This window comes from Megascapheus bottae, chromosome 37 (genome assembly GCF_031878675.1).
Source record: "Megascapheus bottae isolate mThoBot1 chromosome 37, mThoBot2.hap1, whole genome shotgun sequence".
NCBI classification, from domain to species: domain Eukaryota; kingdom Metazoa; phylum Chordata; class Mammalia; order Rodentia; family Geomyidae; genus Megascapheus; species Megascapheus bottae.
The window spans coordinates 4,734,558-4,746,862 of NC_143545.1; the positions used below are offsets into that span (position 1 = coordinate 4,734,558).

The 12,305-nt window shown below is 50.8% G+C and overlaps 1 protein-coding gene across 2 annotated transcripts; it reads right to left on the reverse strand.

The window, feature by feature from the left end:
- Nucleotides 1–649: 649 nt before the first annotated feature.
- On the reverse strand, nucleotides 650–10,160 carry Styk1 (STY kinase 1). Of its 2 annotated transcripts, none has more exons than XM_090325324.1 (9): nucleotides 9,585–10,160; nucleotides 7,520–7,654; nucleotides 6,641–6,907; nucleotides 5,981–6,162; nucleotides 5,403–5,486; nucleotides 4,750–4,961; nucleotides 4,623–4,663; nucleotides 3,061–3,157; nucleotides 650–1,790 (listed from the first exon to the last, which is right to left on the reverse strand). In XM_090325324.1, exons 1-9 carry the CDS (start codon nucleotides 9,649–9,651, stop codon nucleotides 1,586–1,588), a joined length of 1,290 nt encoding a protein of 429 aa, XP_090181450.1. In that variant the 5' UTR covers nucleotides 9,652–10,160; the 3' UTR covers nucleotides 650–1,585. The 2 variants fall into 2 exon arrangements, with proteins under 2 accessions (XP_090181450.1, XP_090181451.1); XM_090325325.1 differs by having other exon boundaries at nucleotides 6,641–6,876; nucleotides 7,492–7,654.
- Nucleotides 10,161–12,305: the final 2,145 nt, after the last annotated feature.

Here is a 12,305-nt window from a genome sequence, read left to right on the forward strand (position 1 = left end):
AGTCACAATTTTTTTGTTTATGGAGTTGTGTTTATATTTCCAATACCATGTCCATAGCATTGGGTAGGCAACTATTGAGTCCTCGCTCTTGTACTCTTTGGATTGAATAGCCACATATTAAGGATACCATGCTCCTTTTGTTCCTTAGGTCTTGACTTGTCTCACTCAACATGATTCACTCTAGATTCATCCACTTCCCTGCGAATGCCATTATTTTATCTTGTCTGTTGGCTATGTAGAATTCCATTGTGTATGTATACCACATTTTCTGTATCCATTCATCTGCAGTAGGGCATCTGGATTGTTTCCATCACCTGGCTATTGTGAATAGTGCAGAGATGAACATAGCTGAGCAGGTGTCCTTATCATATCTCGGGTCATGAAGTTTAGGATAGATGCCCAGAAGTGGTATGGCGGGATCGTAGGGAAGGTCTATTTTCAGTTCTTTAAGAAACCTCCACACTGCTTTCCAGAGTGGCTTAACTTGCATGGTCCCTTTCTGACTTTGGAGTTTTCTCAAATTATTCTATGAACAAAAATGCCCAGTGAATTCCCTTTGTTGTCCCTCTGTGGGGATTTTGACAGTTCCATAGAGCCCCTCCCCCTCACATAATAGCTGCTCACTAAACAGGAAGGGTGGGTGGGTATCACGGCGGATGTCTGGGAGCTGGAAAGCATAGTACTTTTGTACCAAATTACCATGCTAACCTTTGAGATCACCTGAGCTACGAAAGGGTCTTGTCTGGTTTTCACAGGTCATAGTTATCACACGCACACACACACACCTGATCTTCACCTCGGCTCTCTAGGCTTAGTCTCCATCTGACAGGAACTAGAAAGGAAATGTAATGAACAGTACAACTGGTTGCCAGTCCTGGGGCTTGAACTCTTTCATTCAAGGCTGGAAGTGCTCTACCACTTGAGTCATTGTTCCATGTCTGTATTTTTGGTGATTTATTGGAGATAAGAGACTCACAGACTTGTCAGTCCAGGCTGGCTTCCCATCCAGATCCTCCGATCTCAGCCTCCTGAGCAGCTGGGATGACAGGTGTGAGACATCAGGACCCAGCCATGTGGCGTGCATTCCGTCACAAAGTACTCCAGCTTGTCATGAAAAGTATCATGGAGCTGAGTCTGACTGCCTCGAAATTAGATAGAAAGCAGAATCTTGTTCTCTTTGTGTGCGTGTGATACGGTCCCGGACTTGAACTCAGGGCCTGGGCACTATCCCTAAGTTTTCTTTGCTCAGGGCTAGCGCCCTACCACTCGAGCCACAGCACCACTTCTGCCTTGCTGTGGTTGATTGGAGATATAAAGGCTACATGACTTTGTCTGGGCTGGCTTTGAACTGTGATCTTCAGATCTCAACCTCCCGGGTAGCTGGGAGTGAATGGGTGACTGGTATGGATTTTGTTAGATTCTCATTGGTCCACTCCTCCAGCCCAGCAGAGGACGAATGGACATGCAGTGGGCCAAGCCTCATCCAGTGCCATTATTTGGGGAGGGGGGTAGGGGTGGGAAATATCCACGACCCCAGTTTCTGGGTAGAGCGCCCCCCCCACACATGGCTTTTGGCTGGGGGTATTCAGAGGACGCTGTAGGTGTAGGCCAAGCTTTCCACGCTGACGCCAGCCACGGCCGCATACAATTCAGGGACTACCAGCTCTGGCACTTGTAATACAGTCTTGTCGTCCACAGACCTGGCTGTGGCTTCCAGGCGCAGGAGCAGCTCCCGGGGCAGAGGCCGGCTGGCCGGGTTCCAGCGCCAGCACCACTTCATGATATTATACCTGGATCAATGACACAAGCATAAATAGCACATATTTGTGCATATGGGCCAGTAGTGGGACTTAAACTCAGGGCCACAGCTCCACTTCCAACCTTTTGCTGGTTCATTGGAGAGAAGAGTCACATAGACTTGTCCACCCAGGCTGGCTTTGAACCATGATCCTTATATCTTAGCCATTGGAGTAGCTGCAATTACAGGTGTGAGTTGCCAGTTGTCTTAATTAGAACAAAAGGAACATAAGGAAAAAATACTATACAACTCTTGAATCTCCTCTTTGCTCCTCTTATTATTCCCAGAGACAGATCTACCTTTTCCTCCTCCTAAAACCAAGTGTCGTCTTTATATCATCTTCATAGGACTTGCTTTTTTTTGTTTGTTTTTTTTGCCAGTCCTGGGCTTGAGCTCAGGGCCTGAGCGCTGTCCTTGGACTTTCTCAAGGCTAGAACTCTACCACTTGAGCCTCAGCACCACTTCTGGCTTTTTTCTATGTATGTGGTACCGAGGAATCGAACCCAGGTCTTCGTGCATGCTAGGCAAGCACTCCACCACTAGGCCAAACTCCCGGCCAGGACTTGTTTTTGTAATAAACCAAACACGAGTGGCTCACACCTGTCATCCCAGCTACTCAGGAAGCTGAAATCTGAGGATCTCAGTTCAAAGCCAGCCAGGACCAAAAAGTTTGTGAGACTCTTATCCCCAGTAAACTAGCAAAAAGAAGTACAGAGCTGTGGATCAAGTCATAGCCAACCATGAGCAAAAAAAGCTCAGGGACAGTGAAAGGCCTTGAGTTCAGGACAGGTTCACACACACACACACACAGATTCCTAATACAGCTGTTAATGATTGCCTCAGCAGTGTGTGTGGGGGACTGCATGTAAGTATGATAAGATGAGCATACATAATATATGATTGGGTATTTTACCTCAGGCATTTAATCCAAGCCTGAAATTAGCATCTAAGAACAACTAAGAAGCATCTGAACCCCATTAAAAGAGATAAGAACGATGGAAGGATGATTTTTGACCAAGATGAATTGTGTTCATACACGGATGTGTACAACTAATTAAAGAGAAGGAGGAAGAGAGGAGGAAGAGGAGGAGGAGGAAGTGGAGGAAAAGGAAGAAAAGGAGGAAGAAGAGGAAGAGGAGGAGAGGAAAGAGGAAGAGGAGGGGAGGAAGGGGAGGAGGAGGGGGAGAGGAAGGAAAGGAGGAGGAGAAATTAGAATTAGAGCTTTGGAATTAGAGAAAGGCTGGCCTAGGAAAGTCACCTACATGGCATGCGTGCAGTTACTGGGTCTCTTCATGATTTTCCTTCGCTGAAGATACTGCAGGATGTTGGTGGGAGGGATTTCTGGATATGGTGGGGCTCCTGTCAAGATGGAAAGAATGAGATGAGAGAATCCTCCAGGCTAGGGACTGTCAATCATACACACCCCACTGAAGGTGGGTCTGACAATGGAGAACCATGGGGGGGTGCAGATTCTACAGGCAATGTGGTGAGCTGCTGATGGCATCAGGTCAGACATTAGATTGGAGAAGAGAGGTTTGGGGGAAGGGATGTTGGGTGGGGGGGAAAGAATTCAATCTAGAAAGCAAGAAATAAGACCTGCTGTCACTCTTGACAACGTGGGAAGCCGCGGATGCTGCTTCACTGCACGGATGACCATATCCAAGCAGAAAGGTGCAGTGGCTCTCACCTGTAATCCCAGCTACCTCTGGAGGCTGTGAGCTGAGGATCGGGGTTCAAAGCCAGCGCCAGGCAGGAGAGTCTGAGAGACCCTTATCTCCAGCAAACCAGCAAGAAAGCTGCAAATGGAGCTGTGGCACAGCTGGTAGAGTGCCAGCCTTGAGCGAGAAAGCTTAGGGACAGCGCCCAGGCCTTGAGTTCAAGCCCCATGACTGGCACCAAAAACTAACATAAAAACAGCCTGAAGAAAGCATCTCCATTTTCTGAAGCGTCCATTGGCATTGGTCAGGGGGGCAACAAAGAGGAAGAGAGGCTGGGACGGGGAGTGGGGGGGGCCTGGGACTTGAACTCAGTACCTCACACCCACTTGAGGCTTGAACCACACCTCTGTCTCCGGTTTTTGGTGGTTGAAAGATAAAAGCCTCGTGGACTTTGCGGCCTGGGCTGGCTTGGAACCACGATCCCCAGCTCTCAGCCTCCTGAGGTGTCACCAGCGCCTAGCCTGAGACCTCCACTGCTCCCCGCCAAGAACCATGTTTGCGCATGCGCAAACGCACCTTTTTCCCCAGCCGACCACGTTTGCGCGTGCGCAAATGCACCTCGGCCAACTACGCTTGCACGTGTGCGCATGCACCTACCCATCATCACGTTTGCGTGTGCGCATATGCACGCAGTGACGTTTGCACGTGCGCAAATGCATCTTCCAGGCACCCTTGTTTGCGTGTACGCGCATGTACCTTCCCACCAACCACATTTGCGCGTGCGCATATGCACACCATCGCATTTGCGCGTGTGCATGTGCCCGCAATCTCGTTTGCGCGTGCGCAAACGCATCTTCCACCCAACCTCATTTGTGCGTACACGCATGCACTTTCCCCACTAAGCACCTTTGCGCATGCGCATATGCCTACAATCACGTTTGCGCGTGCGCAAACGCATCTTCCCGCCAACCTCATTTGTGCGTACGCGCATGCACTTTCCCCCACCAAGCACCTTTGCGCATGCGCATATGCCTACAATCACGTTTGCGCGTGCGCAAACGCACCTTCCCGCCAACCTCGTTTGGGCATACGCGCATGCCCTTCCCACCAACCACGTTTGCGCCTGCGCATTCCCCCCTCCCCGCCCCCAGTCTGGCTGTCCTTACCCAGCGTCACCATCTCGTAGAGCAGGATCCCGAAGGACCAGCTGCAAGGAAGACAGCGGCTCAGCGTGGGCCCCACGCGCGCCCGCCCCGCGCCCGCCCGGCGCCCGCGCTCCCCGGCCCGCCCTACGTGTCGGCGCGGACGTCCGCCGGCCTCCGCAGCAGGCGCTCCGGGGCCAGCCATTTGCAGGGCGCGCGCGGAGCAGCCGGCGCGGCCCCGCGCGCGTGGACTTGGGCCGCCAGGCCCAGCCCGCACAGCTTGGCCGTCAGGTCGCCGCCGTGGATGAGGACGTTTCTGGCCGCCACGTCTCCGTGGAACACGTGTTTCTCCTGGAGGAACTCCTGGGAGCGGGACGAGGAAGAATCGTCATCCCCGAGGGTCAGGGTGCACAGCCAGCCACGCCGGAGGGTCCAGGAGACTCTCATCCCCAAGCAGCCGCCAGAAAACCAGCGGTGGAGCTGTGGCTCAAGGGGTAGGGCGCCAGCCTCCAGCACAAAAGGCTCAGGGACGGCGCCCAGACCTGAGTTCAAGCCTCAGGATTGACAACCAACCTTCCTCCTCCTCCTCCTCCCCCTCCTCCTCCCCCTCCACCCCCTCCTCCTCCTCCTCCTCCCCCCTCTCTTCCTCTTCCTCATTGGAGATTAGAGAGTCTCATGGAGTTTCCTGCCTGGGCTGGTTTCGAACTGTGATCCTCAGATCACACCCTCGTGAGTGGCTGGGATTACAGGCGTGAGTGCAACACCCAGCTCCCATCATCTGATTCCCATCCAGTCTCTTCTTACCAAAGCCAAAAGGACTTGTTTCCCAATGTGATAGATCTGTTTTTCCGTGAGGTCATACAGGAGACCATCCATACTCAACACATCCTACCGAGAAGGAGACAAGACCAAAGCAATGCGTCAGGGTGTCTCTACCACAGAGCTTTCAAATCCAATACATCCATACCGTATATTCAGATCTCAGCCTCCTGAGTGGCTGAGATTACAACGTGGAGCACAGAGCCCAGCTGGAACATGGCCCGGTGGGGCTTGAACTCAGGGCCCGGGCACTGTTCCTGAGCCTCTCTGTACTCAAGGCTAGTGCTTTTATCACTTGAGCCACAAAGCAACTTCTGGCTTATTGCTAATTCATTGGAGATAAGAGTCTCATGGACGTTCCTGCCCGGACTGGGTTGGAACCGTGATCCTCCTATCTCAGCCTCCTGAGTAGCTGGGATGACAGGCCATGGTCAGCAAGCCCGCAGCTCTGGTTTGTTATGAGCCTGTCTCTAGCTCGTATTTGTGAGGCTGGTGGACGGGCCAGGAGCTCATGAACAGGGCTGAGCCTTTCCCCACCCAGCATCCTGGTTTGCAAGGCTTACTCGACGGCAGGTCCAGAGGAAACTGAGCAGGTCCCCGGGGGCCACGTCCTCTAGCACCATATAGAGTGGCAGGCGCTCTATACAGCACCCCTCCAGCTGAACCAGATTCCTGTGCTTCCCCAGGTATTGATAGAACTGGATCTGTCCGATGAAATCTTGGACTTCCTGGAGCCCGGCTGGTTCTGGGGGAGGCAGAAGATGCAGAATCCTGAGCACCCCACCCCCCACCCAGCAGAAATGACTCACCATGGATTCAAGGAGTAAGAAATCACTGCCAGGCCCAGTGCTGGTATTCACGCCTGTAATCCCAGCCACTCAGGAGGCTGAGATGTGAGGATCAAGGTTCAAACCCAATGCAGGCAGGAAATTCCATGAGATTTTTTTTTTGATGCTGGGGGGGTGGGGCATTGGTCCTGGGGCTTGAACTTGGGGCCTTGGCACTATCCCTGAGCTCTTTCACTCCAGCTTGGCATTCTACCACTTCAGTTACAATTCCACTTCATTGGAGATAAGAGTCTCATAGACTTTCCTGCCCGGGCTGGCTTTGAACCACGATCCTCCTATCTTAGCCTCCTGAGTAGCTGGGATTGCAGGTGTGTGTCCCCGTGCTGGCAGACACACTTCTTAATGGAGAAGGAAGTTGACCCATTCTCACTGTACCTCTTAATGTCTTGAGGACCACACTCTTGCACTTAGCCGGATCCCCCGGGTTCATCTGGGTTCGAAAGATGAACCCCCAGGTTCCCTTAGCAATGGGCTCTAAGACTTGTGAGAAATGAGCCCGGGGAAGCTGCAGCTCAGCCAGGGAAGGCGCCATGGCCCCCAGGAAACCATCCAGCGTGGTCTCCAGTGGCACACACACTGTTCCTCGCTGTCCTGTTGTTTCCTCGACGACCCTCCTGGATGACCGAGGAACCTGAGTGACACCTGAGAGACAGAGAGAGAAAGAGAGGCCATTGGTCAGCTGTCACTTCCCACTGCAGCCTCGAGGCCAGCAGAGCCTCTAAAGCCCAGCACTGGTAGCACACGCCTGTCATCCCAGCTACTGAAGAGGCTGAGATCTGAGGATCATGGTTCAAAGCCAGCCTCGCCAGGAAAGTCTGTGAGACTCTTATCTTGCATGAACCACCAAAAAAAGCTAGAAGTGGGGATGTGACTCAAGTGGTAGAGCACCAGCCTGGAGTCATAAAGCTCAGGGACAGTGCCCAGGCTCTTGAGTTCAAACCCCCAGGATGGACAGAGACAGACAGACAGACAGACACACACACACACACACACACACACACACACACGCACACACACAGAAAGGACTTTTTTGATCAGATGACATTTGAGAAAGACTAAAATCACCAAAATGCCGGAAGTGGAGCCTTGACTCAAGTGGTTGAGCACCACTTGAGTGGAAAAAGCTATATGAGGGTGTGAAACCCTGAGTTCAAGACCCAGGACTGGCCCAAAAACCCAACAAAACTAGTTCATGGTTTTCCTTCCACCCATCCTTCCCCTCCCACCCTCGAACTCCCAAAGTTGGTGCTTTACCTCCATGTCTGGGGCGCTGCTGCTGGAGTCTCTGCCCTCTGATAAAAAGCCACAGGATGACAGCCAGGACAAGGAGGAAGAGGCCAACCAGCAGTGTGGGGACCACGATCACCTCGTACTGTCCCTCCTGGACCACTGTGTTCAGAAGATAAAGCGTTCAGAAGGACTGGCTGGAACTACAGGAGTCCCCTCTGCTGCGGGTCCACAGATGGGCAGACCTGAGCACGTCACCTCCACTGGCTCAAGGCTGCTGCTCTACCACTTGAGCCACACCTCCACGTCCACCTTTTTTGGTGGCTCATTGGACTTTCCTGCCCTGTTGGCTTTGAAGCACGATCATCAGGTCTCAGCCTCCTGAGTAGCTGGGCTTCCAGGCGTGAGTATCTGTACCTGGCCTTACTGCTGCATTTCTTTATTCAGAAATGAATAAAGGTCCCTGCTTCCTAGCCCATTATCCTATCTATCTATCTATCTATCTATCTATCTATCTATCTATCTCTTTGTTTGAAATGATGGTTTCAGGATATTCACATTAAAAGAAGCGTGCTCTAACAGAATCAGTTCCACGCTGATTCTGGAAATGCAGATATGAGTGTGGGCCATCGCAGTGCTCAGAAATGTGGCGTGGGCTTTTTGTGTATTTTAAAGAGTGCACCGTATCATATCGACAGCGTAAGATATTGCTAGGAAGGGGCTGGGGATTTGGCCAAAGCTTAGTGGTAGAGTGCTTGCCTAGCATGCACAAAGACCTAAGGACAGCGCCAGACCTAAGGACGTTTAAGCCCCCGGACTGGTTAAAAAAAAAGATATTATTAGGAATAGAAAGAGAATAGAATAGAATTAAGAGTTCACTTGCATATTACTAGTGCAAGTGTAAAGTCTTTAAACATACTATGAACAAAAGCCAAGGGGGTGGCTCTGTGGCAAAGCTATGTGCTTAGTGGATGTGAGGCTCTGGGTTCAAATCCCAGTACCACCAATAAATAGATAAACAAATAAATGGATCTACACATAGCTAAGTCACAGCTAGAATTGAAAGGATGAATTGTCTTTATGTTAACCACGGATAGTGTACCTATGAACTGTCGAATTAAATTGAGTACACCATTTGTTTTTGTTTTGGTTTGGTTTGTTTTGCTAGTCCGGGGGCCTGGGCACTGTCTTTGGGCTTTCTCAAGGCTAGCTCTCTACCACTTGAGCCACAGCATTACTTCCGGCTTTTTTCTGTGTATGTGGTACCAAGGAATCGAACCCAGGGCTTCGTGCATGCGAGGCAAGCACTCTACCACTAAGCTTTGTCCTAGTACTGGTGGCTCACGCCTGTCCTCCCAGCTCCTCAGGAGGCTGAGATCTGAGGATCACAGTTCAAAGCCAGCCAGGCAGGAAAGTCCAGGAGACTTATCTCCAACGAGCCCGCAAAACATCAAAAGTGGTGCTGTGGCTCAAGGGGGAGAGGACCAGCTCTGAGCAAATGAGTTCAGGGATAAGAGCCCAGGCCCAGAGTTCAATCCCCAGGTCCAAGCACACACACACACACACACACACGCTCACGTATGAATTTGGACATTCACAAGCACATAGATTACTTCAGATTTCCTCTCTGTGGCATGGTGCTGTGTCTTTGAATTCAGTGAAAGGAAATAGAGACATCTGATGGAGGGAGGGGGGCGAGGAGGGCTTCAGGCCTCCAGCTTGTGTATAGTGTGTGGACAGGAGCAGAAAAATCCCTACCCTAGCAGCTTAAGAAACCATGATCCCCCCCTACTCGCTCCTCTCCTCTCCTTTCCCTTCCCATCCCCCTCTCTGCTCCTTTCCCCTCTCCTCCCCTCCCCCTCTCTTTGCCTTCCCCTTCTCCTTTTCTTCATCCCCTCCTCCTCTCTTCCCCTCCTCCCTCTCTTCCCTGCCACCTTCTTCTCTTCTTCTCCTCCCCCTCCCGTTCCCCACCCCTCCCCACCCCCTTCTCTCCCTCTTCTTCCCCTCCCCTTCCCTTCTCCCATTCTTCCCTTCCCCCACTCTTCCCTTCCCCATCCTTCTCAGCTCCAGCAACAAGGCCATCTGTACTTGCCACATAGCTTGTCGCTGAAGCTGCATTCCAGAAGCTTCCGGGCAGCACCCCTCTCCTCCATGGCCATGGTGGGGTGGGGGGGAGACCCCACTTATCTGCTAGGCCCAACGGGGATCAGAGCCAGGAGTGGAGCTGGAACACAGAGGCATGCACGGGGTTGTTGTGTGCATTCATGTTTATTATATTGATTCATTTGTTTCTGTGCAGGCCCTGGGACTTGAACTCAGGGCCTGGGCACTGGCCCTTAACGTTTCCAACCAAGCTGGCGCTCTACCACTTGAGCCACAGCTCCACATCTGACTTTTTAGTGATTAACTATACATTAGTGTCTCAGGAACAAGCAAGTTCTCCTCCCCTTCTATTTCTGTGTCAAATCTCCTCCATTTGTGTATCCCACTTTTTCCTTTTTATTTGTTTCATTATTGGCAGCCCTGGGGCTTGAACTCAGGGCCTGGGCGCTGTCCCTGAGTTTCTTTCTTTTTTTTTTTTTTTCATATAAAAAGGTGAATTTATTGGGGAAGTAGCCTGAGTTTCTTTTGCTCAAGGCTAGAGCCCTACCACTTGAGCCACAGCACCACTTCATACACACACACACACACACACACACACAAACACACACGAAGGGAGTTGAGAAAGATCTCATACTTCTGGAGGGCAGTGGCTGGGGGAGGAGAAGGCTGGCAGATCAGGTGGTAAAATGAAACAGGAACTCGGGCAGGCATACACACAAGCCGTGTGGGAGAATTCCTCTCCGCCACCTTCATTCTCACTTTCCTTGTTTCCCTTTTAGGACATTATCAGATGGAATTATTTTTGTTTCAAGAGTAGCCAGTCGAACAAGTTTGGCTATTATGGGTCATAGGTGCTAGAAGCCCAGGACAGATGGACAGAATCAGGCAGGCAGGCAGACAGACAGACAAACATAGAGACAGAGATAGAGTCAGGTAGGCAGACAGAGAAAGAAGGAGGGAGACATAAAGATAGAGAAAGACACAGAAACAGAAAATAGAAAATTGAGAAAGAAAAATAGAAATAGAAATTCAAGAAATAGAAATGAGAAAGAAAAATAGAGAAAAAGTCATATGGAGATAGAAATAGGAAGTAGAGGGGCTGGCAGTTTGGCCTAGTAGAGACTGTTTGCCTAGCATGCAGGAAGACCCAGGTTCGATTCTTTGGTACCACATACATAGAAAAAAGCTGCAAGTGGTGCTGAGGCTCAAGTGGTAGAGCTCTAGCCTTGAGAAAACCCAAGGACAGTGCTCAGGCCCTGAGTTCAAGGCCAGGACTGGCAAAAAAAAAAAAAAAAGAAAAGAAAGAAAAAATGTATAGGGACATAGGGAGTGACAAAATGGAAATATAGAGAGAAAGGAAGAGAGAGAGAAAGAGGGGGGGGGGAAGATGCAGTGATGGTCAACACAATGTGGAAAATGAACTCTACAACTTGTGGGTGGGGAAGGGAGGGAAAAATGGGGAGAGAGCGAGAGAAGAGACACTGGATGTCACCATCAGCTCTCTCTGTACGTCACCTTTATCACGACGATAAAACAGTTTTCAAAAAGAAGTAAAATGTAAGAAAAAGAAGTAAAAAAAATATCCAGGGAGAAATAGAAAAGTAGAAGAGAAACAGAGAAAAAGAGGGGAAAAAAGAGAGGAGAGAGAGAAAAAAGAGAGAGAAATAAAGAAACCAAGAGATAGAAAAAGAGAGGGAGAGAGAAACAAGAGAGGGAAGGAGGTTGAGAGGGAGGGAAGGAGGTTGAGAGGGAGGGAAGGAGGGAGGGAGGGCAGTTCAGACCTGTGAACTTTGCCCACAAGCCACACCACACCCCCCACTAATGTGAGAATCATCTGAGGACCTGGGTACACAAGTACCCACCCCGTGAACTGTTCCTGGTGACACAACCAAGCACTCCCTCCTCTTGGTGACTCAAGCCTGGCTCAGGTCCCCAAGTCCCCAGTCAGAATCTCTGCATTGTTTTTCTTTGTCATTGGTAGTGTGCAGAGGCGGGGCTAACACCTGGAGGCCCAATGAAATTAAAGCTGGGGTGAACTGAGAATGGCCCCGGGTGACAGAATCCATTCTGGGAACTTGCACACACACACACACACACACACACACACACACCCTTTGCAATCATTTCAGCTTACCTAGAAGCAAGAGGGTTACAATAAAGGAGTCCAGAATTGTGTGATTGTGTGTGTGATTTGTGTGTCCTAGGGCTTGAACTTAGGGCCTGGGCGCTGTCCTTGAACTTCTTTTGTTCAAGGCTGGCGCTCTACCACTTGAGCCACAGCACCACTTCTGGTTTTCTGGTGGTTCATTAGAGATGAACCTGTCTGGGCCTCAAAGTGTGATCCTCAGATCTCAGCCTCCTCAGATCTCAGCTGGGAAGACAGGCGTGAATCACTCGCCCCATGTTGTTTGTGGGGGTGTGTCACCAAGCCACTCAGGCCACCATGGCCCCAGAGTGCTTAGATGGGACCTTGGTGGACTCTGCCCTGTTCAATTGGCCTCCCCTCCTTTCTCTCCCTCCTTCATTCTGTTTTCCCCTCAATCCCTTCCTCCCTCCCTCTTCTCTTCTCTCCCTCCTTCTTTCTCTCCTCATTTTTGCCTGGTGCACTCTACCACTTCAGTTACACCTTCTCTTCAAGCTTGCTGGTGACTAATGGAAGATAAGAAGCTCCTGGCTGCCAGGGAATCCTGATCCTCCTATCTCAGCCTCC

What these genes read in the sequence shown, in the direction of transcription:
- Styk1 (XM_090325324.1), bottom strand. Translation starts at nt 9,651, where the DNA reads ATGGCCATGGAGGAGAGGGGTGCTGCCCGGAAGCTTCTGGAATGCAGC. An exon ending in CTTCAGCGACAAGCTATGTG is followed by an intron (nt 7,655 to 9,584) that starts GCAAGTACAGAT and finishes TTCTGAACACAG; the next exon opens with TGGTCCAGGAGGGACAGTAC. An exon ending in TCCTCTGGACCTGCCGTCGA is followed by an intron (nt 5,487 to 5,980) that starts GTAAGCCTTGCA and finishes CCTTCTCGGTAG; the next exon opens with GATGTGTTGAGTATGGATGG.